At 38.1% G+C, this 27,556-nt stretch overlaps 1 protein-coding gene across 8 annotated transcripts in view; it reads left to right on the forward strand.

Moving 5' to 3' along the window:
- The window catches only part of GPC5 (glypican 5), a 588,801-nt gene that overhangs the window by 172,694 nt on the left and 388,551 nt on the right, over positions 1-27,556 (forward strand). For all 8 annotated transcript variants that reach the window (XM_054271913.1, XM_054271916.1, XM_054271915.1 and 5 more), the window contains one exon: positions 20,296-20,416. In XM_054271913.1, coding sequence (XP_054127888.1) covers positions 20,296-20,416 — 121 coding nt within the window. The remainder of the gene's footprint in view (positions 1-20,295; positions 20,417-27,556) is intronic.

The following is a 27,556-nucleotide window of genomic DNA, read 5'->3' on the forward strand; positions in this document are numbered from 1 at the left end:
GCTGTGCGGGCTATCTCCCACCAAACCTTTCGGGGGGGGGAAAGCCCTGAAGAGCTGAAGAGCCAAGAGAACAGCACTGATAACTCCAGAGGAGGGAAGCCTGAAGAAAGAAAGAAGAAAAAGAAAAAACCGGCCGGGAGAAGCTGCAAAAATCAGCAGTCACTGAGAAATCCCATCTCTCAGCTTCTGCTGAAGACAGCTCGTAGCAGAGCGGCCTGGACTGGGACCAGAAAGGCGCCTCTGATCCATCCCTCGTAATCTGCTGGACGGAGAACAAGGGCCTCCAGACCACGCTGACGACAGATTCGGTAAGAAGGCCAAAATAAAATTATGGGGGCAACACTCTCCCAAGAACAACGGGAAATCTTATCCACCTTACAAAGTGTAGCAGAATTATATACAGAAGGGATCCCAAAGAAAGAATTAAAACAGCTGTTATTATGGGCAAGGCTCAATTACCCACTTGCAGAAACATATCTTTTGTTCGAAGTCGGGTTTTGGCAAGAGATTAATAGGCATTTATATATTTTAGCAACAAAAAAAGATGAGACAGCGTTAAAGCTACTCTCGCCGGCAAGAATCATGTTACAAGGTATTTCAGTCCAGTCTAAAAGACTGGAAAAGCAGCGAGAAGCTGTGGTACCCTCAGAGAAGGGGGCGGAGCGGCAGAGCTCCGGGAAAAAAATTGCTCTGGCTTTGAAAGGCCAGGGGGAAAGGGCTCTCGAAAAAAGAGAGCGGGAAAAAATATTAAAACCCCCGATCAAAAAATGCAACAAACCCCAAGGGCGTCCTGAAACTCCAGAGAGTGTGGAGGAGTCAGGAGCAGAAGGGGGGGAGCAGGAAGATAAGGGATCGGGGGGGGGGCCTGCTCGCGGCGAAAGCGGCGACGCGGCGGCGGCGGCAAACGCGAGCAGCGCGGGTGAGGATGAGGACACGCGCGCGGAGGGCGAAACTCGCAAAAACCGGGGTGTAGACTCACACGCGAACGCGGAAGGCGGGCTGAGGGAAAATTTGCAGCCTCAGAGGGCCGCCGCGGTGGGACGCAGGAGGCGCGCGGTTGTGACGTCAGAGCCGGTGCGACGGTCAGCTCGAATCGCGGGTAGAGCCGGGGGGCCGGCGGGAGAGGCGAACACAACGTCAGAGGAGGAGGGGTCGGATTCCGGGACAGACCGAGGGGCGGGAACCTCGGAGGTGAAACAGGGGGGAGACGATGATGACGTCACCTTGGGGGACACCGGAAGTAGCTCAGAGAGTACGCACGCGCAGAGAGTAAGACGCGGGCGGGCCCGAGCCCGGTCCCCTGTGACGTCGCGGGTGAGGAGGGGCCGTGCTAGGGATTCTACGTCCCAGGGCTCCACTCCGTCTCCAGATCTGGCGCCTTTGGTCCCGAGCCTCGGAGTTTCAGTTCCTTCCCTTCATGGGAGACGCCGAGCCGGAAGAGGAAGTGGGACAGTCGAGATTGCACCGTCATCCGAGCCAGGGGGGCCGGTGACAGCGCCACCTAGTGGCAGGAGGGCAGAAGTGCACGACATGCCGGGTCGGCTCGGCGGAGCCACAGCGCCATCTCGTGGCGAGACTGCAACAATGCAGCAATTTTTTCCAACAATATATAAAAAGAAAAGCACCTCGAAGAAAACAATGTTAACACAACAAAGGGATTATCCATCTGATCCACCGATCGTGAGACATTTTCTAAACAACATGCAGGCAAAGCTAAAGGGAGATCCTTTGGTTTTGGTCAGAAACCCAGAAACAGGTCAAATAGAGGGTCCTTTCAAACTAATCTTTTGGGGAAAGGGTTTCGCTTGTATCTCCACAGATCGAGGTCTGAAGTGGGTGTCGGTGCGGCATGTGAAGCCATTCCGAACGCGAGAGCACGAGAACGCTGATCCAAGAAACAAAGAGACGAGTACTCAGACAGAAGTCGAGACTCAGACTGCGAAAAACGACCCAGAAGAGAAATAAAAAAGAAACCAAGGACTTTGGGGAGTTTTCACATAAAAGCAAAAAAAGGTCTTTTGGTGCAAACAGAAGGGGGAGATGTGGGATCTCAGTCTCTCAGAACTGGGGTGCAGGGTGAGCAAGACCCCCCCTGGGGGGCTCGGGAGTCCTGGAATGCTGCCAGAGATGTCTGGTGGCTGGACTTTGATCCCACATGGGAGATGACATCAGTATGAGGACGGGAGGATTTCACTGGGGTGAATGGTGAAGGGACAAGTTAATTGGAGTGTGAGATACAGGGTTTAAGATCCCTGTACAGGGGGGTCTAGAGAGGCAAGATGGAGGGATTGGGGCGTGCCCTTCTCCTTCTTCTTCTTCCTCTGGGCCTCCATCTTCTGTGGTGATGTTGGCACTCCAGGATTGGACCTTACTAGGGGAACACTGGTTAATAAGGGTAGAGGGTATTGGAGAAAAATGATAAATATTGTATACGTAACTCCGGGTATAAAGATAGGTGACCGCCCCAGGGGCTTTCAGTGTGTGCCCATGGCTGACTGCTGAGCAGAACTCTGTCAGGCCAAGAGAAAATCTTTTAGATAAGCAATTAATAAACACCAAGACCAAGAACAAATCTGAAGCTTCCTCTCGTCCTTTCGAACCCGGGGGCCCAAGGCCATCTTTGGGCTTTTCCCCAGACCATCTGAACAGCCCAGAAATCCCACAATGGAATTGCATTCATATTAGTTACACAGGTGGCTTTTCAAATTTATTTGAAGATATTGTCTGGTACAAGTACATGATTATTTTAACATTAGTGGCTTCCAAAGTGTCCACATGTGAAATAGTCCAGATATTAGGTCCCCACTTCTAATGAATAACCATTTTTATCTTTGTAGCTCAGACCCATTTATGTCTCTCTGGGTAAAAAACCCCCCTGCGCGTATAACCCTGATATCAAGTAGATCTTTCTAGTTTCCTGGATCTGACTGGGACTTATTTTTTCCTACTTGCATTTCTGTGTAGTTGGCATTTTTATCATGCCAGCAAAGGTCTCTTGATACCTAACACATTTATTCAAAAATTAGCCACAGATGCTTTCAGAGATTTTGCCGTTCAACACCTGGCTGTGCAAAGCGTGATCATTCCATGAGGTGCTGGGAGTCTGGAGTGCTGCAAGTCACAGCAAATCTTCCTGGCCCTTTGCAGACAAACCCACACTCAAATTTCCATGTGCTTGGAGCTGGCTGAAGGCCAGCCTGCTCCAGCCTGAAAGCTCTGCATCTTTGTTAGCACCCTGCTGTACTCTCATTGGGGTTACTAAAGGAGCTGGAGCTCACATCCCTCAGGTCAGGATTGGCTGGCGTCTATCCAGCTTGGAGCTTGGGTAAAAGAATGTCTCAAAACCCACAGGTCTTGAGAAAAATTCTCAGAATTTGAGTTTTCATATGAAAAAAATACATTAAAATAGCCCATAAAAGCTCAAACCCCAACAAAAACAAAGCAAGAAATCCAAGGGCTAAATTTATATTTGATTCATGTCAAATTGTTATTTCAATGCAGTCATGATTTAAAGAATAAGTAAAAAATCCCTGTCTATTTCAATATAGATGTTAGAAACCACTGCATATATAAATATTAGTGTATAATGCAATCCAGGGATTTATAATACTGAATTTTGTTTAATAACATACAAAGTTGTAATGTGCTTTTTTGCAATACCCAGAGTAAGTAAGTAGAATGACCTATTTGGAGCAGGTAGACACACCCTGGGGGATTTGCACAGGTCTGAAGCAGCAGCTGTTGGCCAGCTGTGGTACCTGACAGCATCTCATCAACACATGCATAGCTGAGGGAGAGAAAGAGTCCTTCTGGACATAGCCAGTGTCTATGAAAGCCTAGTCTAAGGAAAAAAAAAGGAAATACTTAAGTGAAATCAACTAAAAGCTTTTCAGAAAAAGTTCAGCTGTTTAGAAAATCAACCCCTTGCCCAGTGTGCTGCCAAGTTTATGGTCCATGCTGTTTGCAAGATAAATCTGGAAGTGAAACTTTAAAAACTTAGAGCATCTCAAAACTCTTCTATGTCTTCTTGATTTTATTTTGCACAGATCTGTGGTGGGCTGTTCCTGGCTGTACTCCAGATGCCCACCAAAGCTTCTCTATCACTCCTCAGCTGGACAGGAGAGAGAAAATATAATGAAAGGCTCCTGGGTTAACTGATTTGGATGATTTAGTGAAATATGTCTCCTGGTACTATTGATCACTGTCTGTGATTAATAGTTAATCAGAATGAGGCACAAACTAAAAAAAAAACAAAGTTAAATTCATTAAGCTGATATTATTCTTAGGAGCAAACTGGCAACCCCCTCCTAATCTACAGTTAATTATAAATCAGATCATATCATATCCTCTCATATCAATATATTGTGTATTCCTGAAATTTAGTATAGAATTTAGTTCAAAGATATTTAGAAATCATATAAAAATAGTTATATAAAATCTATTAAATATTACAGATGAGAATCATTTAAAAATATAGATAATTTTTAACAATTTATTTTCCTAGGGTTTGAATATAGTATATCCTTTAAAAATTTAATTTAACCATGCCTGAGAATTGGCCATAAATCTAAATTTTATTGAAGCGCTAATTTTTTCCTGAATATTTGGTAAATAATTGATGTAATTAATATCTCTTTTTCTCTAGGAGCAAATAAGCTTCTGTTGATACTCATATTTCTGTCAACTCATATGAGTTTGAAAATTACACAACTAAGTTCCTTCAGAGGAAAAAAACTTAACTTCATAATTGTCACAACTTGAGAACTGAGAAATACGAGTTCATTTCCATGCTTTTTTCTGACTTTTCAATCTCTTTCTTCAAAATGATAATTTTAAAAGGTATGTTTAGTTGTCCAACTTTCCTAAAGGGAATTAGGGTGTTCAAAGGCACTGAGAACAACCACCCTACTTGCCTCCATTAAGGGTTGATAAAGCTTTTATAAACAGTTGAGCTGGTAGATCTATAGCAGAATGTCTAAAGGACTCTGGAACTGTTTCTTACTCTGAACAAGGGTTCTGAATTCATATGCTTGAATGACACTTGCCAAATTCATCTAAGACAAAAGAAAGTTGGGGTCCCAGGGCAGGATATGTACATGCCTGTTGTGGTGAGCAACACATTCATTTGATAATACTGGAGGCTCTTTAGGAAGTTCTTGTTATGTCTTCTGGCTTATAATATTGCTGCCATATTTTAAAAGCACTCCAGTAAATAAAAAAAAACCCAAAAAACCAAACCAACCAACCAAACAAACAAAAACAACAAAAACGTGGCACCTTTTTTTTTTCAATATTTTTCTAAAGTGTCCAAAACAGTGATATTAAGAAAATAATCCAGTATGCAGTTGAGATCCATATTTTTTCAGTGCCTGCCTGGACAGAGACCTCTTTGAATAGACTCATTAAAAGTTCAGGACCTTAAATTGAAAATTCCTTTGAATGAAGAGCATATTATTGTGTCTTGATTAAGTCAGAGAATATAGGTTGCATTAATATTGCTCTCTGTGAATGCTGCCAGTTGAAAAAAAAAATATTCAGTGTTATTTGGTGACTCAGTCCTATTCTGAAAACAAAGTAGTAAGATCAGTGACCTGAATAATGAGTATTTCTGGGATGTGTTCTGAATACTTTGACCCAAGTTTTTTTTTTTGGACTTGACTTTCTCTTTGTTCTATCTATATTGATTGAAAAGATGTATTCTAATGAAAAATACATCTTAATGCTTAGTCAAAATCAAGTAGAAAGAGGCCAAAAAAGTTGAAGTAATAGACTATATTACTATATTATTCATAATATTGAGCATATTGGAGTTTTGTGTTACTGTGTGTAGAGCTCAGCAGTTCAGGTGAAATTGCTGTTTCCAAGCTGTGTTAGTGTTTTCAGCAGACTCACAACAGTATGGGATTGTCAGCATCAAATCCCAAATGGCAAGTCCACAACTTTTCCCAGACCTATTCCAGCACTTCACAGGACTTGTGATAAACTAGTAATTTGTATTTTAAGGTTTCAACTCCTTCATAGTGAAGCATCTTGTGCAATTAGTCCAATCAGGCCTTATGCTACAGAGAGGGTGCTTAAGGAGAAAGAAAAAAAAAATTCATTTGTAAATGAATATTTTTAATGGTCAAAGTCCTTTTGTTTCAACAGTTATTTTACTGACAGACTAAAGTAAAAAATCTGGGGAGGAAACCCTGCAGTCTGAAGAATAGACTTCAGATGTTGATACTAAGGGCTACTTATACAATATTTTTAGCTCCCAGAGAGGGGAGATAATTATGAATGGCACTGATTTAAAAGAAAAAAAAGCACCACCCCCTTCACATCAGAAGTTTGCACGGCTATTCATGTTGCTCTATATTGCTTGACTTTGTATGGCACTTCCTCTTTAAACTGCTTGCCAAGTTTTGTTTCTTCCCTGGCTATTGAATGCCTATTCCAGGGATAAGAGTGTGGAAGAGCTGAATTCCAGCTCAAGCACCAACCTCTTTGGGTTTCACAGTTTGAAGGATTTGGCTGTTTTATATGCAATAATCAATCTGTTAAGTGTTAGCATATGTAATGGATTAGGATGCATCACAAAATACCAAGCCCCAAACCAAGACACCAAAACAAAACAAAACAAAAAACTGGCAAAGTTTTCTGCTTCCTTTAATTCAGCAGTTAGAAACATACTACCAAAGTATGACTGAGGGTTCAGGGCTGCTGCTCATCTCAAAATCCACTGGGGTATAGGCCATTGCAGGCATCACAAACACACTTCTTAGTCTGTCCCACTTATATTTCTTTAGGTTATGTGGAATAATTTGAGATTCATGAGTTGTAAAAAATATTTCAGTAATGACCAGGCCTCTAGTCTAGTGATCAGGATGGCTTGCTAGGAATTCGATGTCTTAGTTCGTGCTGTGGTGCACATTTCATCTTTTTATCCAGGAACTGTAAAAGAAAGGCTATGTCCTTTTATGTAAAGGCATGGAACTTTTATCTTCCTCCATTTCCTCCCCAACTATTTACAACAAACCACAGTCCTTTTTCTCTCTGATCAGATTAGTCTATAGGTGAATGGCCTTCTGATGTGACTAACACTTGTCAACAGAGAGGAGAATTTCCTGTTACCACCTCTTTCTTGTGTCACAGCATGAAATAAATCTGAGCCACATCAATCACTTGAATCATGTTTAATCCTATCAGTTGACAATGAAGTAAACTCCACAGAATTGATAGAATTAATAAAAAACAACCCACTGAAAGAAATATTTTTAAGGTCACTTGAAATTTTTGTGTATTGATAAACACAAAATGATATTTGGCTCAAGAAACATATTAATTTCTGTCACTGTGCTAGTTATCGTGACTCCTTTTTTAAAGCTGCTCTCTCTCCCTCCAGAGATTTTGCATACAGAATTTCCTGACATCAGCCAACGACCTAAAACTTATGACTATAATGTAACACTGTTGTAGTGTGGAAGACCTAGTTTCTAGTAGCGTGTTCACTGTTAAATCAGGAATATGTAGACACAAGTGAAACTCTACTTTCCCAAGTCCCATGATACTGAAGCATTTTTTTATCTCTCAGTGAAATTCCTCACTGTTACAATGCTTTTAAAATCCAGCCATTTTTTTCATAAACATTCTGACCATTTCATGATACAGGACAGGGTACTTGAGTTTGGCTTAGTATGTAGATCATAGCAGAAGTGAGATGCCTGTACGTATACACGCATACAAATACATAAATATACAGAGAAACTGTACATATTTTTGCAACACAAGGTCCATTTAGTATTTTCAGACGTGAAATATTTGCTGTAGGGTACTGTTTTCCTGAAGAATGTTTCTTGGCAACACTTTGGCTGCCCTTTCTTGTCTTCCTTTGACAGTGTTTCCCATACAGAAGATCGCCAGATTGACTTACATGATCCTTGAACCCCTTGTTGCCTACTTGACATTAATTTCTGTAGCCAAGGCAATATCACAAGTGAAGTTAAAAATCAAATCCATGAGAATAGCCTTATCTAGATTGATTCCCTCATCAGACTGCATACTAAGCAGTCACACAGAGCTTCCAAACATATAACAGATGATAAAATTATTCTCCTTTTGATCCCAAAGGAAGAAAGTGAAACCCTTCTTTTCCTTGCTTTCAGCATTTCATTACAATCTATATTAGTTTCTTATAAGTTTTGTCCTTCAATTTGTCTGGTTCTGCTGAATATTTCAGTAAATTAAATACTTTGGTCTTCTTTAGAAACAAAAGGGAAGATAAATCTTGTCATTATCTGTCCTGTTTTCTAGAATGTACTGAACTGCCTGTTCCAGAAAAAAAAGCCAAGTTCTTTGACATTTTATTGATGCTTAGGTATACAATTCCCATTACTGAAATAGCTGGACATATCATAATGTTTAGCTCTTGTCTTTTCATAGAGCTTTCCATGATGCAAGTTAGCAAGAATTCTAATCACTTTAGAATGGAAACTGAAAAACAGAGAGAATAATAGGCTTGCTTCAGGAAGCTTACCACTTCAGAAAGCAGTACCCCAAGGGTAAGGCAATCTAATTTGAGTTTAGTTATTTAAAAGTTCAGTATTGTGTCTAGACTGGTTGTCTAGGAAGCATGTCCAATGGAGAGGACAAGCCATCATTTCATCCTACACTGTTGCTTTATTTCCCAAAAGGAGGGCCTTCTTTTTTCTTTCCTTTTCCATACTCTGTGGGAAGTAGATGCTTAGGCAATGGATGCCTAATTTTTCAATAGCTAAAATAAGTAGGTGGAGTACAGTTGCTAATGATTTCATAATATTTCTTGTTCTTATGGGGAGCGTTCTCATGGTAAAGATTTGTGCCATTTGTCTAAAGGCTGTATTTTGTTCAGATTTGATTGAATGGGAGTCACTGCTGCATTTTTATTGCATTTTTTTTTCACAATGGGGCCAAACAAAGAACAATTACTGTGATTCATATGACACCAGAACTGAACCAAAGACCTGGAAATATGATCTTCATAAAATTTAGTTAAAATATTTTTGCCACTAGGGTCCTATGAACCTTTTCCTACTGAAGAGAAAATAAATGTTTTTACATACACTCATCTCTATCTAAAAGAAAGAAATAACTGAATGTGATAAGTATAATTTGTAAAAAGGCACAAGAAGGGATGGTTGGGAAGAAAGGGAAACCCCTAAGTTTATTAAAGCTCTTAAACCTACAATACAATCCCTGTCTTTAAACACTTAAACATTATCTATATCAACTTTCTCAGCTCATCTATTTATTGATTGTGCCCACAAAACATAAAGAGTGAGTTCATCTTTAAAATAAACATTAAAAGATGGCTCCATATGACACATGAATGCAAGAACTATTGGGCTGAAATGTTACGGCCAGCACTGAAAGATCATTGAACGTGTTTTTATCCTTGCTCATGTCCCCTGTGTCATGACATCCTTTGTGTATAGTGTTTACATTATTCCTATTCTGCTAGATATTAAAAATGTGCATCTAAAACATGGTTTTGTGGTACTGATATAGTTTGTCTAACAGAATTGGAAATGAAGGACACAAGTCTTAATAGGCCGTCCAGATAACTGCATAGTGACTTCCCAGAATATACTTCAGCCTTCTCCAGAAGTCTGTTACTTGGAACAGAAGTTCAGCTCATTACTCTGCTACTAATGGCTTCTGAAACTGAAGTTCTTCATGCATGTGCCACTATCTTTGAGTACAACTTTATTTGAAGTCCATATTCTTCGTGACCTGTCCTGGAATACTTTAAAAAAATACCCATCATGGCTCTCATGGAGGGTGAAAAGCACCAAAGGTTAAGGCAAGTGTACTTGTCTTTCGTGTAAGGTTAGTTAAGCACCAGTGCAAAATGAAAAGTTACTTTACTGTAATTGCTAAAATATGGCATTGTACAAAAAGCTTAATTTCCCATGAAGATTAAGTAACACTATCACATAAATGGCATTTTAGTGTAATGCTTGTTTCTATTATTTAATAAAATGCAGCATGCTGTAGAACTTCTGATACATAACTCTATATTTGTTCTTCATAGGAGCTATTCACAGTGCTCTGAGAACAGGCAATGCGGGTAGTTTGCAAATCAGGGAATGCAAATGCTTCCAGCAAAAGTGCTGTGAATAATAAAGCTGTGAAATGAAAAAAATTTACAGGTTGACTCCTGAACAAACTTCTAGTTGCTGAGAAAAGTTTTCTCCAATACAAAATGTGGAGTCATCCAGAGGACTGATTTTCCTTCCACACAGATGTATATAATGTAAGTGTGCTTGAGTAAGTGTAAAACTGTTTGAATGAAGAGGCAATTACATCCTCAGGAATCTCCTCAGGAAAATGTTACGTTCTCCAAGACTTGATAGTATTGAAAATGGGAACAGATTATACTGAAGTGTTTTAACTGGGGAAAAAAAAAAAAACCAAACCAACAAAATCAAAACAGCAAGCAGCAAACAACAAACCCCTTCCTGTCCCCCATCCCCCCTCCCAATTACTATTAGGCACGTAGGTTTCAAAAAACATTTAAGATGAAAAGTGTCATCTGTTGTGTGCTAGTCATCGAGTCCTAGTATGCATCATTATCATTAATCCACATTTAGATAAATTAGGAAGGCAAAAGGAGTCCAAAGCCACAGAGATGGATTGGCCGCCTACACTGATTTATTAATAATTCACCAATATTTTGCTTACTCTGGGTGTACTTGGACAACGGAGAGGGACAGTATAAAGCAGCTTTTTCACATGGGATTTAATTCTTTAGGATAAACAAGAAAAAATCTGTTGAGTGGCTCATGTCAGTGAATTTCCTGAAATAGCACTTCACTCAGCATTGCACAGTGACTTAGGTTGATTCCTCCATATGACCTTTATTTGCTGAATAACCTTTTTTTATCAATAATCATATTCAAGTTAATTATCTGCTTGACAGTCCTTCATCAGAGCTTTACTCTCATTTTGTGCTAATTTTCCATAAATTACCTCAGAAGAAACCCCAAACCATTCAATAACAAAGAACAGATTGCAAAAGTTCATTTTTGACATCATTTGTAGTGGAGTATTTCTTATGAGGTTGAGAGATAAACATTGGCTGTGTCAGGTGTCAGTCCCAAAATTATCAGGTGCATTCCAGGTCCCTAGAGGACCCTTTGGTCTCTGCACTGAAGCATTATGTTGGACAAAATATGGCATGTCATGCTTCTGCCTTCAGGGTTTGATGTTCTGCATAATGCCACAGTTGCGTGACCCTTTTGTCATTTCCAAGCAGAAATATTTCAGTATCCTATAGGGGAAGCAGGCTTCTCAATTTTACACTAATTAGGTTTGACAGCTTTGTATTTCCAAGTTGCTTGAATTGTTTTTCCAAGGTAATTCCTTTTGTTTTGCCAGCTATTTGCTGTAAACATTTATGTGCTTGTTTATGGTAATTAATATCTCTCATTTCCTTGCTCCATTAAAATGAAGGTACAATAGAATTATGATGGCTGTTAGAGGATTTCCAGAATGCTACAAGAAGAAGGAGATACTGTTGTCCTCATTTATATAGATTTAGTGCACTTGCATATGTCTGCTGTTTAGTTATTTTCTAATGTAATTGGAATTTATTTTCTCAATTTAAACATGTGACTTACCCAAGGCACCTAGTTTAAATGAAATATCGGTCTCAAAGCTCTTCTTTTCTCTTTGACAGACCTTGCAATTACTAGAACACATTTATTTTTTGAGGTGCATTGCAGACATGTTTTGTCATGCTTTTTGGGGCATTCGTTTTGCATCACATATAAGACTACTGTCTCTGTCCAGAAAAGAGCAACATACTGCAGGGATAGGTGCAGACAGATAACTATTACTGTGATTACCATTAATTGACAAGAAGACAAATTTCGATGGCATCTTTTGAGTGAAAATTCTTCAAAAGTTCTGTAATTTTTGAAACAGTATAAAATTTGCTGTGCTAGAAGAAAGCTTTAATAAATGAATTTTCAGTACGTAGGTTACAGCATTTTTTTCTTCTGAAGAAAACGTAGCTCCTAATAGAAATTACATTATTTGCAAAAAAGGAGAGTCTGACTTAAAGACATCCTGTAGAGAATTTCAGATGCATAGTAAAACAATCCTTCTAAATACATGTTCCATGCATAGCAGCTGGACACCAGTTGATGCTTTTGGGAATCTCTAGAGGGAAACTTGTCTGCCCGAGGAAGCCTTCAGGACATCATTAGCACTTCTCAAGGCCTATTAAGAGCTAATTTTTGGGAGACAGAGCCAACATTGAAACTTTGGCCAACTGGCTTCCAACCACATACAGAATCCTTTCAAAAATTTTAGTGTTCAAACAAAGGCCATGATGGAATGTTGGGGTTTATGAGCTTTAGAAGAGCACAAAAATGTTTTTTAGGATTAGAACATAATGGAAATTATTGATGATAAAAGATCTTGTACTGTACAAAATAAAAAACAGGACTGTGCCACACTTGGAAATTCATTGAAATAAATACTCTAAAAGACTCTATAATATTTTATTATATACTTCATGTGAACCTAGTTTCAAATAGCTATGTTAAAATGGAATATCTTTTTTAAAAACACCATTTCAAAAACACGTCACAGTCTTCAAATGTAGAGAAATCTTAAGACTAATCAGCTATTTTTTGTTTTCCTTTAACAAGGCAGGTCCAGTCAATGATAAAAAATTATATACCTGCTTTTTAAAGATATGTTTTAGCCTAAATAATTATAGGAGCATTTTTTTTTTTTTTGAAGCACAAACAGTGGTACAACTTTACTCTGGTTTTTTCCCACTCTTCATGTTTAACAAGTGTATATGCAATCTGGTTTTTTTTAAACATATACTAAATTGCAGGTCTGAAAACATTGAAAAATTCAAATACATTTTATTTTATATTTTATTTTACTGAAATTTTTATCAATTGAAATGTATTGAAAATACCTAGGGGAAATGGGATCTGCCCTAGAATAACTACAAGTACTGTTTCTGATAGCTAGGTGTTAAGATATTTTTTACAAACTTTCTGAAGCTAATTTTGCAATATCTACTCTTAAAAAACTACGTAACACTAAAAAATAGCCAGCATATCTAAGTTCCAAGTAGTTTTTATTATTGCAGAGATTCTTTGATTTGTTCATATTTGGTAATTAAAATTTACACCACTGAACACTCTTACTCATTTGTTGTAGCATATGTTTATTTTTCACTTGTATTCAGGTAGTTGTTAATTTCTCAATTAACATTACCCAGAATTTTGAAATGCCCAGCCGTGATGAAGATGCTAACAATAGCAGATGTAAACCAGTAATTATCAGCAATCATAAAGCAAGCAAGCTGAGTTATTAAAAATCATATCCCATGTCTGAAATAAAACAAAATGTAGTGGGCACACTGTGGTATTTTACCATTCTTAAACACAGTGAGACAATATAAATACAGGTGCTTGCTCGAAACTTGTAAGCGCCAACAAGCTAAGTTCTAGAATTCAATTAATGTGAGAAGCTGAACAAAACAAATCCCTTAACAAGGCCAGTACATGAAGGCTTACTTTTAAAAACTAGTGGATACAAAAAAGAAAATCCATTTCACAAAGGAGAGAACATTCTGCAGAAATTGCAGCTTGGTTACTGTATTAATGGCAGTTATAGGATATGAAAACAGGGAAGGTAAATAAATATACTATTTTAAAAGTTGTTTGGTCTCTTGAGCATATATTCTCATCATCTGGATCTTCTCAAAGAACCCAGTAGAAGCAAACACTTACTTTAAAAAGAGTTCTCTAGCATTTCACTGCTTACTTCAAGCAGATGAGAGCCAGCATTGCATCATTTACACCAAATTGGTTTCAGATGCAGAAGATTAGGTCGATGGAGAGAGACTTCACCATTGTTACCAGATGAGAAATTTGTGGTTGTGTTCTGTTTACTGTCATGAAGATTACTCTAATGCAGTAAGATCTCATTTGAGATGAAATACCACAAATGAAGATGAGAATTCTATTGCCACAAAGTGATTAACAAAACAAGTTTTGTCAGGCAGTGTCTCTGTACAGCTGCAGCAGCTCTGGCCCCACTGAACGTCCTACAGCTGTGTGACTATCTGACATACACAGCATTTCAGGGCTAAGGCAATGTAGCCCTGTGTAACCCTGTCCCAACCACAGCAGTCGTCTCAATTTCATCACCCTTGGCACTTTGAGAGCTACTCAGGAATCTCTGCATTAAGTTGTCAAGTTACCCAGTTGCTACCAAGTTACCAAGGGTAACTTGACAACTAAATGCAGAGATTCCTGAGTAGCCCTTGATAGTGGCAATTGTCCCAAGCACTGAAAAGCACAAGATTCACACAGAATCATAATCAAGGTTGGAAGAAACCTTCAAGATCATCTAGTCCCACCATCAAAATAGCATCATTATCACCATAAACCATATCCCCCAGACTCCTCTCAAACACTTCCAGAGGTGATGACTCTACCACCTCTCTGGGCAACTTATTCCAATGCCCAACCACTCTTTCAGTGATTTGGGCTTTTTTTATATCTAATCTGAACTTCTCTTGTCACATTTTAAGGCCATTTCCTCTTTCACTTGAGACATGGCAGAGGAAACTCTCACTGCAGCCTCCTTTCAGGTAGTTGCAGAGAGCAATGAGGTTCCCTCCAAGTCTCCTCCAGACTAAACAATTTCCAGACAGGTCCAATTTCCCCAGCACTTCTTTATAGGACATGTTTTCCAGACCCTTCATAAGCTTTGTTTCCTTTTTCAGGATATGTTACAATGCCTCAATGTAGTTTTTGACATGACTGCCCAAAACTGAACGTAGGATTTGAGGTGAGGCCTCACCCATGCAGAGGACAGAGGGACAATCAGTGCTGGGCCACCTGGGCATGTGCTGGCTCATGTTCAGCTGTGCATCAGCCAGTGCCCCCAAATTCCTTTCTGATGATCAGCTCTCAAGCCACATTTCCTTGAGCCTAGGGTGCTGCATGAGGTTGCTGTGAACCAGGTGTGGGACTCAGCACTTGGCCTGGCTGAGTATCATGCCATTGCCCTCAGCCCATTGTTTGAATCTTCCAGATCTCTCTGCAGAGCCTTCCCACCCTCCAGCAGATCACCACTCCCACCTAATTTGGTGTCATCTGTGAACTGACTGAGGCTGTATTTGAGCCACTTCTCCAAACCATTGATAAAGGTGTTCAACAGGACGAACCCCAGTACTGATTTCTGATTCCTGAGGAACACCACTGGTGACCAGAAGAAAGCTGTGACAGGTGGTGATGGTAGCAGTTGAAAGAGATACATCAGGATGGAGTGACCAGCTAAACCTGCTGAAGTGTGGAATATCACCAGGTCTCTTGGGAGAGGCTTCACTGCCAGTGCACGTCGGGATGTTCTGGACAATAACTTTTCTGTCATAGTACACTTTTCATTACTTTAATCTCCCACTTGAAACATGGTCAAAGTACCTAAAAGTAGCTTGAAAAGGAAAATCATAATCAGTAGTTGACCATAAACATGATGTATTAGTTGTCATTAGAAGATATGTAATACAGATTATTTTGTGCTGGAGGGATATACATGTACAGATCTTCCTGAAGCACCGCATCCAAAATGGCTGAATCATACAAGAATTTATGTATTTATTACTTCTAACAGCTTTTCCAACTGCATGTACCAAGGAATCAGTGATAGCAAATAAAGCATGATTTTCTCTCTTATCTTGAGAGAATCAAAAGTAAACCCCACCAATTGTATTCATAAATACAATAGAGAGTAATAGGTAATTTATAGGTATTTATATGAATATTCATATATTGAGCTCAGAAAATGGGCACCTTGTTATTCATCATTTTAAAACATGTTTATAGAATACAAATATATTAGTTCTTGGGGTTTTTTCCTAATGCTGATGAAAATGAATAGTACTTGGGGACCAAGTCTGCCTATTAAAGTGATGTGATACATTCCCATGCTTGTACAGAAATGAGCACAGATGGCGGGTCTATTATTTCTCTAGCAAGAAATTTGTCATATTTTTTCCCCAGGATTCAAATCTGAGCAACACTTGCTTAAGTCAGACTACCTCTGTGGGGATCCTTAAAATATTTTTCCCATTATTTGTACATTAGGAGTTATAGAAACAGAAAATGATTAATGCCATATTAAAACTTTAAAATGAATGAAGTCTCTCAAACCAAGAGTCTGAGATTTTCATATTTCCCCCCACCCCCAAATAAAGGGAAACAAATTTTGCATGTAAATGTGAATCTACAGGGATGAAGTTTTGTGTACCGTGCTCAGATTCCCAATAGCCCATTTAGCTTTGACAGATCATTTAATTTACATTAGAATACTTGAAGATGTTAGATTTTTAGACATTTGTTAATTAAATACAATTACATGGAGTATGAAACAACTTATGAGTAATTTATGATTTTTGTCGGCAAAAGATACCATTTCAAGCAGACAAAGAGTAGATTAAACATAACTATGTTGACGTTCATAATCTTACTTTTATGATAAGAATCAATACAGCAATATTTAATAAGGTTTTGTCAATGCCTTATTATACATCCAAAGAAAGAAAAAAGGTTTTCAATCTGCCTTATGACTTGTCAGAGCATATAATTACAACAAACTCAAAGTTAAATGAGAGTTTTTAATGTCAATTGGTCAAAGCTGGATCACCTTGCAGTGAAGGCAAATTTCATACGGGTTAGGATTCCCAATAACAAGAAAAATACAAACTTGTACATTAATTTACTTCAATACATTGAGTGTACTCACATTTTGGCATTCATTGCACACTCTCTCTACCACTCCTTCCTCCTCACACTTCCCCTGCTCCAACATGGAGTCCATCCCATGGGAGTCAGTTGTCCATGAACTTCTCTAACTTGGATCCTTTTTACAGGCTGCAATTCTTCACAAGCTGCACCAGCGTGGGTCTTTTCCACAGGGCGCAGTACATCAGGAACAGGCTCCTCCAGTTTGGGTTCTTCCAAGGGTCACCTCCCAGCAAACCTGCTCCAGCACAGACTTCTCTCCATGTGGGTGTGCAGGGCTGTTTCTCTCATGTTCTCGGTTCATCTCATCCACCTCCTCTTGCTCAGCAGTTTTTTCTCCATTTTAAATCTGTTGTCACAGGAGTGCTACACCATCACTGACATGCTTGGGCTTGGCTAGCAGTGGGTTTGTCTTGGATCTGGCTGGCACTGGCTCTGCTCTGGGGAAAGCTTCTGGCATCCTGTCCCAGAAGCCACTCCTGCAGCCACCCCTGGGCTTTGCTTTTGCCAAGCAAACCAAATATATTTTGGGCAAAATATTCTTCCAAATAGAATTCCATTTAAATGAATCTTAATTTATGAAATCCAGCTCTTCATTTTCCATATGTGATGATTACTTCTGGTATGATCCTGGGGGAGAACTCACATCCAGAACCTGGATGATCAATTTCAAGACTGAAGTCTTGGAATGTAAAATTAAAAACTCTCAAAGGAGTAAAATAATTTCAAAGCTTCAATAACAACTCATCACTTCAAAAGTATAAGGATTTTTTTAAAGTAGAAAAATATCAACTCCTTTAAAAGTCAAGGTGGGAATGTGGTAAATATCTGGTAAATTTGATGAACCAGAAAACTTTGGAATGTGTAGTGATTATACCAATACTGGGTTCAAAGTGTTGGTATATAAGGATTGGTATTTTCTGTATTGACATAAACTTGTATGCTAATTGGGGTCTTCTAGAGCCTGTAACAGACAAAAATGTCAGGAGAATGGGATGAAATGTGTCAGTTTTCACAGAGCAAGGTTTGAAGAGTCTGGGGGAAAATGAAGGATAAGGAAGCCTGCAGGCAGCAGAAAGCAGGGGAAATAACAAATTCATTCTGAAAGCCCTGGAAAGGATCATGCCAGCTGTTGGTGAGAGGAGGATCAGTAGTCAGAAAGAAGGTGGAAATATGCTAAACAGCTCAGGGAAATAAGAAAAAGTAATACCAAGGTTGTTACTACCAGTAGCTATTGATCCAAATATTTGTTTAATAGACCTAAAGATGTGGTGTTATCAAGCACTAGTGTGCTAGTTGTCACTGTTTCAATGCATGTCACTTCTGCTTCAGCTTCTTACCCTTCCCCACTCTCAGCTGAAAAAAGGCGAAGAGGAATTTAGAGAAAGTTGACTCTGAAGAGGTCAGAGAACATGGCTGAAACTCCTAATATCAGATCCACTCTCAAGACAGCATTACCCCAGCTACTTACTCTCATTTGAAAGAAGGGAGTCAGTACTACCAGCTGTGCAAGACTTCTGATTTCATTGTAGAAATAGCTGAAAAATAAATGATAGTCAGTCTTGAATGATTCATAGCCAACTAATTCTCAGGTGAGTGAATACTAATAAAATTGTAGTCTAGGGAACTTTCAGCTTCTGCATGATTTATTTCTTCTTGCATGGTTAGAGAAATTATTATCATTGAATTAAGAAAAGAGAAAGGGTATTCTTTTTCACAGTTATGCAGTTCACAGGAAAATGTGCAATAGTTGGGTTTGCAGCATTTGAAAAAAAGGTGTTAATTGGAAAATTCTGAGTGACAGAAAGTGAGAACACAGATTTTGCATGCTGTGAAACAGAACAAGACCACTGGATTAAAAGAATAGACATAACCTTCAAGATTTTTTATAGTGTTATGGTGTGAAGAGAAATTTTGGTGTTGCATTAAACTAGTATGTTGAGTGAAACCAGTTGTTTTTTCTGGTCACTGCAGCATTGTTCAGCTGGAATTAATTCCTTATTTATTTATATATTTTGTTTTATACAAATGACTGCCAAAGAAATTTTTTTAAGGTTTTCATGTTTAACTTTAATTTTTTGCACACTTAGAATTATCAGAAAGTTTGCTGACCCTGCCCAAATTGCTGCACTAAACAATGGCCCAAGACAAGCAGGCAGACTGTGGATTTTGTACCCCTACATACAAAGTTTTTCCCCATCACTTCAAGCTGGCAAATGGCTCCATTGCTACAAGGCAGCACAAAAAGCTGTCTGCTGTAAATCAGAGTAACACCTTTTCAAAAATATGAGCCATTCATTTATTCAGTGTGTACACTTCCTCAGGAATATCCTCAATCTCATTTAGGGTGAAATTTAAGTAAAGATCAAGGACAAAATATTGTTGTTATGTAGCAACCTCTTTTTACTGAACTGCATTCATTGTTTAGCATACATGCAAGCTTTTCTGCAGAGCTAAGAGGACCTGTAATGTTTTTCATAAAACAAATTCTGCAAAATTTAAATATGCAGTGTTGTCTGCACTTATATGCAGATCTAACAGGCAGGAATAAGATATTTCTTTACTCTGATAAGGTTATTTCCTTTCTTTTCCTTACAGCATAACAGCTGGCAAAATACTTTTGAGACAGAGAGCTATAGAGCTATCCTCTTATAGAGTACACTGAAAAAATATAGCATATGGAGAGTATTTGCATAATGTACAGTATCTGTGATGAGAAGCTAGATATTCAGTTTTTCTTGCATAACTTGAGTATTACATATAATATGGTAAGTTGAATTAAGAATTGCTTCTTAATAAGCTACAGAATCCTGCTCAGTGGTTAGTTTATTTACTGTATTTTGAATTTTGATGTATTATAAACAATGTTCTACTTACTGAAGCAGTTCTTTTTTGAATCAGCTTATATCTAGTTTTTATGTCTTTTTATATATCTACATATCAAGAACATTTTGGCCGTCTCTTACTTAAATAATATATGCAATGCTAAATAATTAATGCACAATATGGTTGTTATCTTTCAATAAATATTCAGTCTGTGCATGCACTCACAAAACCACTAAAAATCTTCAGGTTTATTTCTGAACATACAGTGTGTATGGAATCTAGAGTTTGTTTTAGGACCTTGAAATGTCACACATTAAGGCAATCATCATGCTGTTGTATTTAGCAAAATCAAAATGGAGCACAGTCTTTTTGCACACGCACAAAAATACATGCACAGGGCTGAATGCTTCATGCTAAAAAATGTAGATAATTTTCTTTATTAAAGTTTGCAGTAAACTTGAAATGGTAATAAATAACAGAACTTTGTTGAATTCAGTAATTATATTTTGTTGTATTTCTTTTTGTGAAAAAAAATGCACACAAAATTAATGCATCTCCTTGAAGAGGTATGCTGGTGCCATGAGAGACAATACAAACTAGAAGATGACTCTCTGAGAGTAGAGTAAGTTACTAAAACATTTTTATGTGTGTTTCTGTACCAAACTAGCTATACGCACCGTGTGGTTGGCAGTGGAATCAAAGCTCAGTCTGCAAATCCAGAAGTAAAAGTGAAGGAAACAGATCCTGTAATAAGTCAAATTATTGACAAGCTGAAACATGTTATTCAGGTAAGGAGCTTTTTCCTATGGATACAGTATAGTTCTAACTACCACTCTAGTAATGAAAGTATTAATTTACTGCACCATAAAGGTTAATTCAAGTTTCTGCTGAGTGCACATCCACAGCAAAACACTAGTTGCTCTGTGTCTCACTTCACTTATTAAAATGATTTAGTTAAAAGGCTTGCATATGGCCGATATGTGTAGGAAGTGAGGCTCTGGTAGCTGGGCCATCTGTACCTGCGAGCGCACAGCTCGGCATTGCAGTGAGCATACAGAAGCACCAACAGGATGATTCAGGGATATTAACTGGGTGCATATGTTTACATAACAATAAGACATAATTTCCCTCTTCCCTCTTTGTTAAATTTGGTTCTTTCTTAACTTTGTTTAGATGGCAGATAAAAAAACTAGGAAGTTTGAATGAAAATCACACGCCTGCTAAACGAAAGTTGGTGTTATTTACCTGGTATGCATATCTGTGACTTACTAAATTTAAGGCTTACAAGGAAGTCAATTCCAATGTGGCTCTGTACAGTTATATTATTGCAACAGGTTTACAGGATTACAGGTGTCTCTGGTTACATGCCACATTTATATGCACAGATAGTCGGAACTAGAGGACAAAAGCATAATTCTGTTGAAGACAAAAAGACAACAGTTACTTTGACAACAACAACAACAAAAAAAAGCTCTGTATTTCAGTTTAAAAATACAAGTTTTCACTCTGATCTGAAGGCTCACTGACCAGAAAGGTTCTACAGGCATTTTTTGTCAGTGACCCATTTAACCCAGTATCCTCTTCACTGCACTGGTAAAAGGAGAGGCTGCTTAGGGAGGCCGTGAAGCTTCTCACTGTTATTGTCTCAAATTCCCTTCTCTACCCCATTCCCCAAGCAAGAGAATTAGAGATATTAAATGTCTTCTCCTTGCCTAGTGCATTTATATCCATCTAAGGACTTGCTTTAATTCTGTTTTTACATCTTCTTGACAGGTTTTAAGTACAGTTTTCCACATGGTTTCTGGAGTTGAAATATTACTGATAGCTTCACAGTGAAACCTCTTGGTTCTTATATCTCTAATTGTGAACAATAACTCTGCTCTGACAACCAAACAAACAGTGCTGAAATAGAAAAAAAAAAAAACAGAAAAATTTCTTTTCCATCAGTAGTGTTGTTTTCTGGGAGAAGTGGAATTAGATTTGAAGTTCAAAGGCAATCATTATTCTTTCCTTCTTAAAAGAAATATCTTTTTTATCCCTCCAGCTTCAGCATCATGCTTTTGTCTCTCTTCTTTATTAAAATGCCATCTACAATGGTGGGAAAAATCAATGCAATTTTCACTACAAGAGATGCCATGGTTTAATTAATAACTACAAAATACTATACAAAGATAAACTTTGTAAATATTACTTGGTAAGTTCCATCTATCAGGAGTGCTTTCCTCCTTTTATAATGAAACTGCTCGGTATAGTTTATTGTGTTGGTTTCCTCTAGAGACTTGAAGTTGTGTTGTTTTCTCCTTGAGTGAGTACCTAAAAGACTGGAATAGAAAATTTCCATAATAAAGTATTTCATTTTGAGAGCTTACTTGCCCTTGTCCCTAAAGACTTGAGTGGATCTTGGGGGAAAGGACATACAATTTACATACTGAAATGCTTACCAACCTCCAAGTATATTTTCTTTCTGTGGGATAGTTTCTTTCCTTGTACCTCTGAGTATGAAAATAGGGTCAAGGGATAAAGAGAGCATCAAAATCCTTAGAGACCTGACATATAAGTGCTTTTCCCCAGCTGAAGAAGCTGCAAAAAAGCTTTCTTCTTCACCATTTACTGACTGGGGAAAGAAGATGAGGAGTGTAAGGTAGAGACTGAAATACAAAAGATCACCTTTTTGTCCTGTGTGGTATGGAAAAAGATGAATCACATACTAAGCTTACAATGGGGCAGAAAATAAGGGGAGCTTAATGGATTGTGGTGATGCCTCAGAGACAGAGTCATACTTAAACATAACACACTATCCAAGCTGTATTTATGAACTTCAAAATTTTAAATAGCTATTTTAGTGGGAGTAAAACATATTGGTGAAGTTTTTCAAAACCATATTTTTCTGAAATTTACAAACTGTATACTTTAATTCATTTTTAGGGTGAAAATAGCAAAAGGGCACATATGTTTGAGATCCTTTTCTGCTCACATTTAATGTTAACTTAGGAAAACAAATCCAGACCAATCTGCCCTGCATACAGAAACAGACGGATTTCTAAGCATCTCCTCAGTTTTTTCCTGTTGGTTATGCAAAGGCATAAAAATCCCAAGCAAAGAATTTGCTTTAAAATATGTAAATATCCAATGTTTAAACTGTATTTTCCAGGTTGTCTCCTGTTAAAAAACTTTAAACCCCTGAAATCACCCCCTGGTTGCATAAGTGACAGTATCTCTTTTCAGCAGGCTGTGGTTTCTGGGCAGTTCTCCTTTGTGAGAGGCTCACAATAATCCTCCTTTTTCTGTAAATACTGGATTTACCAAAAAATCAATAGAAGTCTTTGATTCTGTTGGACCCCAATGCCTGTAATCTGTGCCCTGGACTCCACAGGTTCGTATTCACAGCAACAAAGTGAAATTACAGGAACTGATATGAACCAGTCAGTGCTGAATATGGCTTGAAAAGGTCACCTTCTTCTGTAAAACTCCTTACTTGTACAGACTGGTACTTTCGAGAGTTTTAAATGATGGACCCTTCTCATTCATTTATCTTCTTGGCAGGCAAATTATGGGTTCAGTGCATATCATTTTTATGTACTGCAGTCTGCAACTATCACTCTAATAGGTAATCAAGATAAGCAAAGTCAGTTTCATATGGTGTAAATAGTAATGGGAATTATTTTCCTTTCTTCCCCAATAATTTAAAACCATGCTTAATTCATCATTCCTGCAAGTACAAATACTAAGGTTATGAAGTAAATTTAATATTTTGGAGCTGTGATTACAGGCAATTGGACCTTGGTCTTTCCAGTGTGTTTCTTCTTTCAGAAGTGAATCTCAAAAAAATACTGCTTTTGAAAGTAATTGACATTACTTGGAGCTTGTATTTACAAGTTAAATAAAGTCTTCCTCATTTTAGGAAATCTTTCCATGGCAGAAGATACTCCTATGTCTGCCTGTCTAAATTAGGCAGACCAAATCTCCCTCTGGAGATCTCCAGAGGCACCTACCATTAGTGACTACATTGGAAATTTGAATGCTTCTCTCAGGATAAATGATTTCCAATTTCTCAGTGCAGTAAAAGGCATGTCTGAACTTATTTGGAGAAGATCCCATCTTGCACTGCTATACCACTAGAGTGCTAGCTGATATGCATAAAATAATATTTACCTTCTCCACAAAGGGCTGAAAACTGTCCCTAATGGAATTGATGCTTACATTCCTTAAAGGAGTAAATGCCATTACTTCATATGACATTAAATGCTGGTGACAGTCTAATTTTTCCTTTACTACTTGTCATTATTATTGCAAGGTGAACGCTCTGTTTCACCATGCTGCCATTTGCCCATTTACCTGTCTCAAAAAGGTTGCAAAAATAGTGAGATGAGACTTTGTTTTGACACTGATTTGGCATGCTAACAACTAAATTTTCCATCTGCATTTTTTAAAGCTTTTATCAATGTACCACAGCACAGTCAAGTTAATATGTGTTTTTGTAAGAGCTGTTCAAGTATGAATTGGAAATTGGGATGGAATATATTACCTGAATCCTCATCTGCTCATACAAAGAACCATGTTTTGAAATCATTCATCCAAAGGTGTGGCATTTGTGCCTACTTACTTTTTATAACCACGTAGTAGTTAAAACCTCCCTGCCTCTTAAACTAGTGCCAACAGCTGTATACATGTCACAAATTAGACATTTCAATTACTTTTTTAATTACTGAAATACAATTCTTTCTCATGGAATGAAGGAATTCTCAAGAGTACACCATTAGACAGACACATAGTTTGACCCAGTCTTTGGTGGCACCTTCTTGGAGTCTCACTTTCGAAACTTTTCTTTCCCTTTCTCTTCCTAAATGCTTTTTGTTGATATAGTGTAGCCTGCAGTTTGTACCTTTCAATAATGGGTAAGTGGGAAGCAAAATTTCAGTGCACTTTCTGCAGCAGCCATTCAGCATTCGCTGGTATTAGAATTGCTTTCAGCTGTGTTTGCTTCTAAACTGCCTATTTATTTTTTGTTGCACTAGGAAAGACTTCCTCACGAGTTTGTTTTTTATTTCATATTGCCAATGCATATCTAAATGTTAATTTTGCCTTAGATTTTGGTTTTATTAGGTTTTTTTACACTTTTTGGTTTCATCCAAAGTTAGAACAAATCTGCAGGTAAAGAATAGCTCAGTATGTTTATTGTGTTAATTTTTTTCCCCCAGTGATTTTTTGGCACTGCTTCTTTTTTAAATTATTTATTTCTGGAAGAAATACAATGCTACTGTCTTTTTGAAAGCAAACTCTTGAACATATTCTTGTTTTGGCAAGGCATGATAGTAGAATACTAGTGATGTAGGGATACCAGGATATTCCTACTTGACAGAGAAGTCTATTTCATATTTCATTGTGTGAGCTGTTCCACTCTTTTATCCTTTCTATTGAGAGCTGCCTCTGACTGCTGGCTGGTGCCAACAATATTTAAAGTGCTTGACTATTACCACTGCATGTAAAATATTGGCAGAATTCCTGTAAAAACATTGAGCAGTTAGAGATTAGGTGGGAAATTATTTTCTGAGATTCATACTCCTCCCTTTAAAATGTACTTCAACTTCCAGCCTCAAAAGCACACAAAGGAGTGCAGGATTGCTGATGCTTTTTCATCTCTTGGGAGTGAAAAGGTTTTCTTCACAGTTTTGTGACAATAGTGAAGGTGTAAACCCTTTTTGTTGCTCACAAAGGTGGTCTGTCTGTATTTGTAAGTCAACATTAAAAGTTACATGAACATTCTGAGATGACTGTATGTCTTGGAAAATTATGTGTAAAATCAAACCTACGTATTGTTTACAGGCAGAAGGCAGAAAAAAAAAGTGATTAGGAGGGTATGCAGTTTAGCTGATGCATCTCCCACTGCTGGGATGCTTAGGAAGTAAATTGAGAAAAACAGTCGCCAGCCACATAGTCCTTCTGATCAGTAATTTAATTCAAACACCAGTAATAGTTTCCCTAGCTTACTCTGTTTTTCGCTAACTAGATTACCAGAGTTATTAAGGGCTAATCAAAGTTCTGTTCATTTAGAACAAATGATTATTTTTGTGAAGTATCTTTTTTAAATAGGATTTATGCTGAAATGAAAAGAGTCTACATTGCAAAGGGCTTTCTGAAATTGTTTGTTGTTCAAATTTGTATAAAGCTCTTAATAATGGGCTAATTAAAAAAGAAAAAAAACCTTAACATTTGATTTTATGTTATTTTTCTCCTTGCATTTCTTATAAAGCCTTGCACAGTGCACAGTGAGAAAACATATTTGTTGATACAGCAGGGAGATACTGTCAATTCTTATCCATTTTTTTGAAGAGAACAGTGGCTGAGAAAATAAAACAGCCTTTTCTAGCTACTTAGGTGGATAGTGACACTAACTGAAGCATTCATTATGGTGCAGATCCTATCTACAAAAGTCTATATTGCACCTAAATTGTTTGCTGTAGTAGCTGGTAAAAATTGCTCGTGTTAGGTTTTTTAGCAAAACAGGACCATTGTTCTACCTTCTTGTTTTTAAGTACAATATAAAGGGGAGTTTTGAGATTTTGGAAGAGTCTGAGGTAGTTCCACCCGCTCCTCACAGAGACCACCACACTCTGTACACTGTTCTAATAGGTACTTCTGAAATCAATATTCTTATTTCAATAATAATAGATAGAAGAATATTCTCAAACTGACATGCTTGCAACATGTTTGGTGAAAAGGGAAGAGAAATATAGAGCAGAATCAAATAGGGCTTTAAAAGATTTAAGCAGGATATCAACTCTCTAGTCAGAAGTGAAAATCAAGGAGTGGCTTTAACTTATGAAACCTGACACACATCACAAAGCCTTCCCATAGTTACCTTAATTGACAGCCTCTTAAGAGCAGAAGCTTAGCAACCCCACAGAGTAATATCACATCAGGATGGAAAGTATCAACAAAAATTTGAGAAGCCACTTACTGCTCCTGTAAGCACTAATTAATGACAGATGTAATCTGTCAACATCTCTGTAACATTAAGAAGATACTTTGTATTCAAGCACACACATTAAAAAGGAGAAAGAAGAGTGGGACAGTAGGTGGCATTGAGGTGTGAGTGCCATTTGCATGGTCTTGCAGAGGTCTCCTCGGTGCCATGGAGATTCCCATGTGAGGGGTTCCTCCAGGCTGACCTATCAAGGCACTGAGCAGGATGGCTGTGCTGGGTGTCCATTGGTGCTGGCTCGGCACTGTGTCCCACCTTGGTTTGCCAGCTGTGGGTTGTGTACAGGAGCAGAGAGTGTTCAAATAAAGCGGCAGTTCTGAAAATACTGATGGGAATGCATTGCCTTGTGTCAGTCCAAGTGTCACAGCTGAGGAGAATGCTACTGGGGGGTTGAGGGTTGGGCTAGAAGACCTTTAAATGTCCCTCCCAAACAGAACTATTCTATGATTCTATTGACTCCATGACTATACCGTGTGAATTCATATGCTATAACACCAGGTAATACACATGAGAAATCTGTCATAAATACTATGGACATGAAAAGGTGCTGTCAGCAATTATAAAACAGAAAGCACAAAGGAAACTGGATTGTTTACCACCAGTGATCCTAAGACCATTTCTTAGAATATGTGCAACAGTCAATATACATAATTGTGAATCTAAAATGAAACAGGTACTACAACAACACAAAACATCTTAAAAAAAAGCATTTCAAAAGCATTTCAATGGTTAACTATTAAGGGGAAAATGTTGTTGGTTACAGACTTTCTGGCCTGAAAAGTAATGCATCCTTTTTGAGCATGTTGAATGTCTCCTATTTGAGACAGGCTATTTCCTTTTGGTCTCAGTCCTGGGAAATCCTCGGAGGCAGTGACCTGTGGAGAGCAATACAGAGCAAGTCATTTGCTGCAGGCATCATCATAATTTGTTCTCCTTGCCAGTTTGC

The sequence above is a fragment of the Melozone crissalis genome, unplaced genomic scaffold (genome assembly GCF_028551555.1).
Source record: "Melozone crissalis strain CALT ecotype California unplaced genomic scaffold, PUWL_Pcris_2 ptg000013l_1, whole genome shotgun sequence".
In the NCBI taxonomy this organism is placed as follows: domain Eukaryota; kingdom Metazoa; phylum Chordata; class Aves; order Passeriformes; family Passerellidae; genus Melozone; species Melozone crissalis.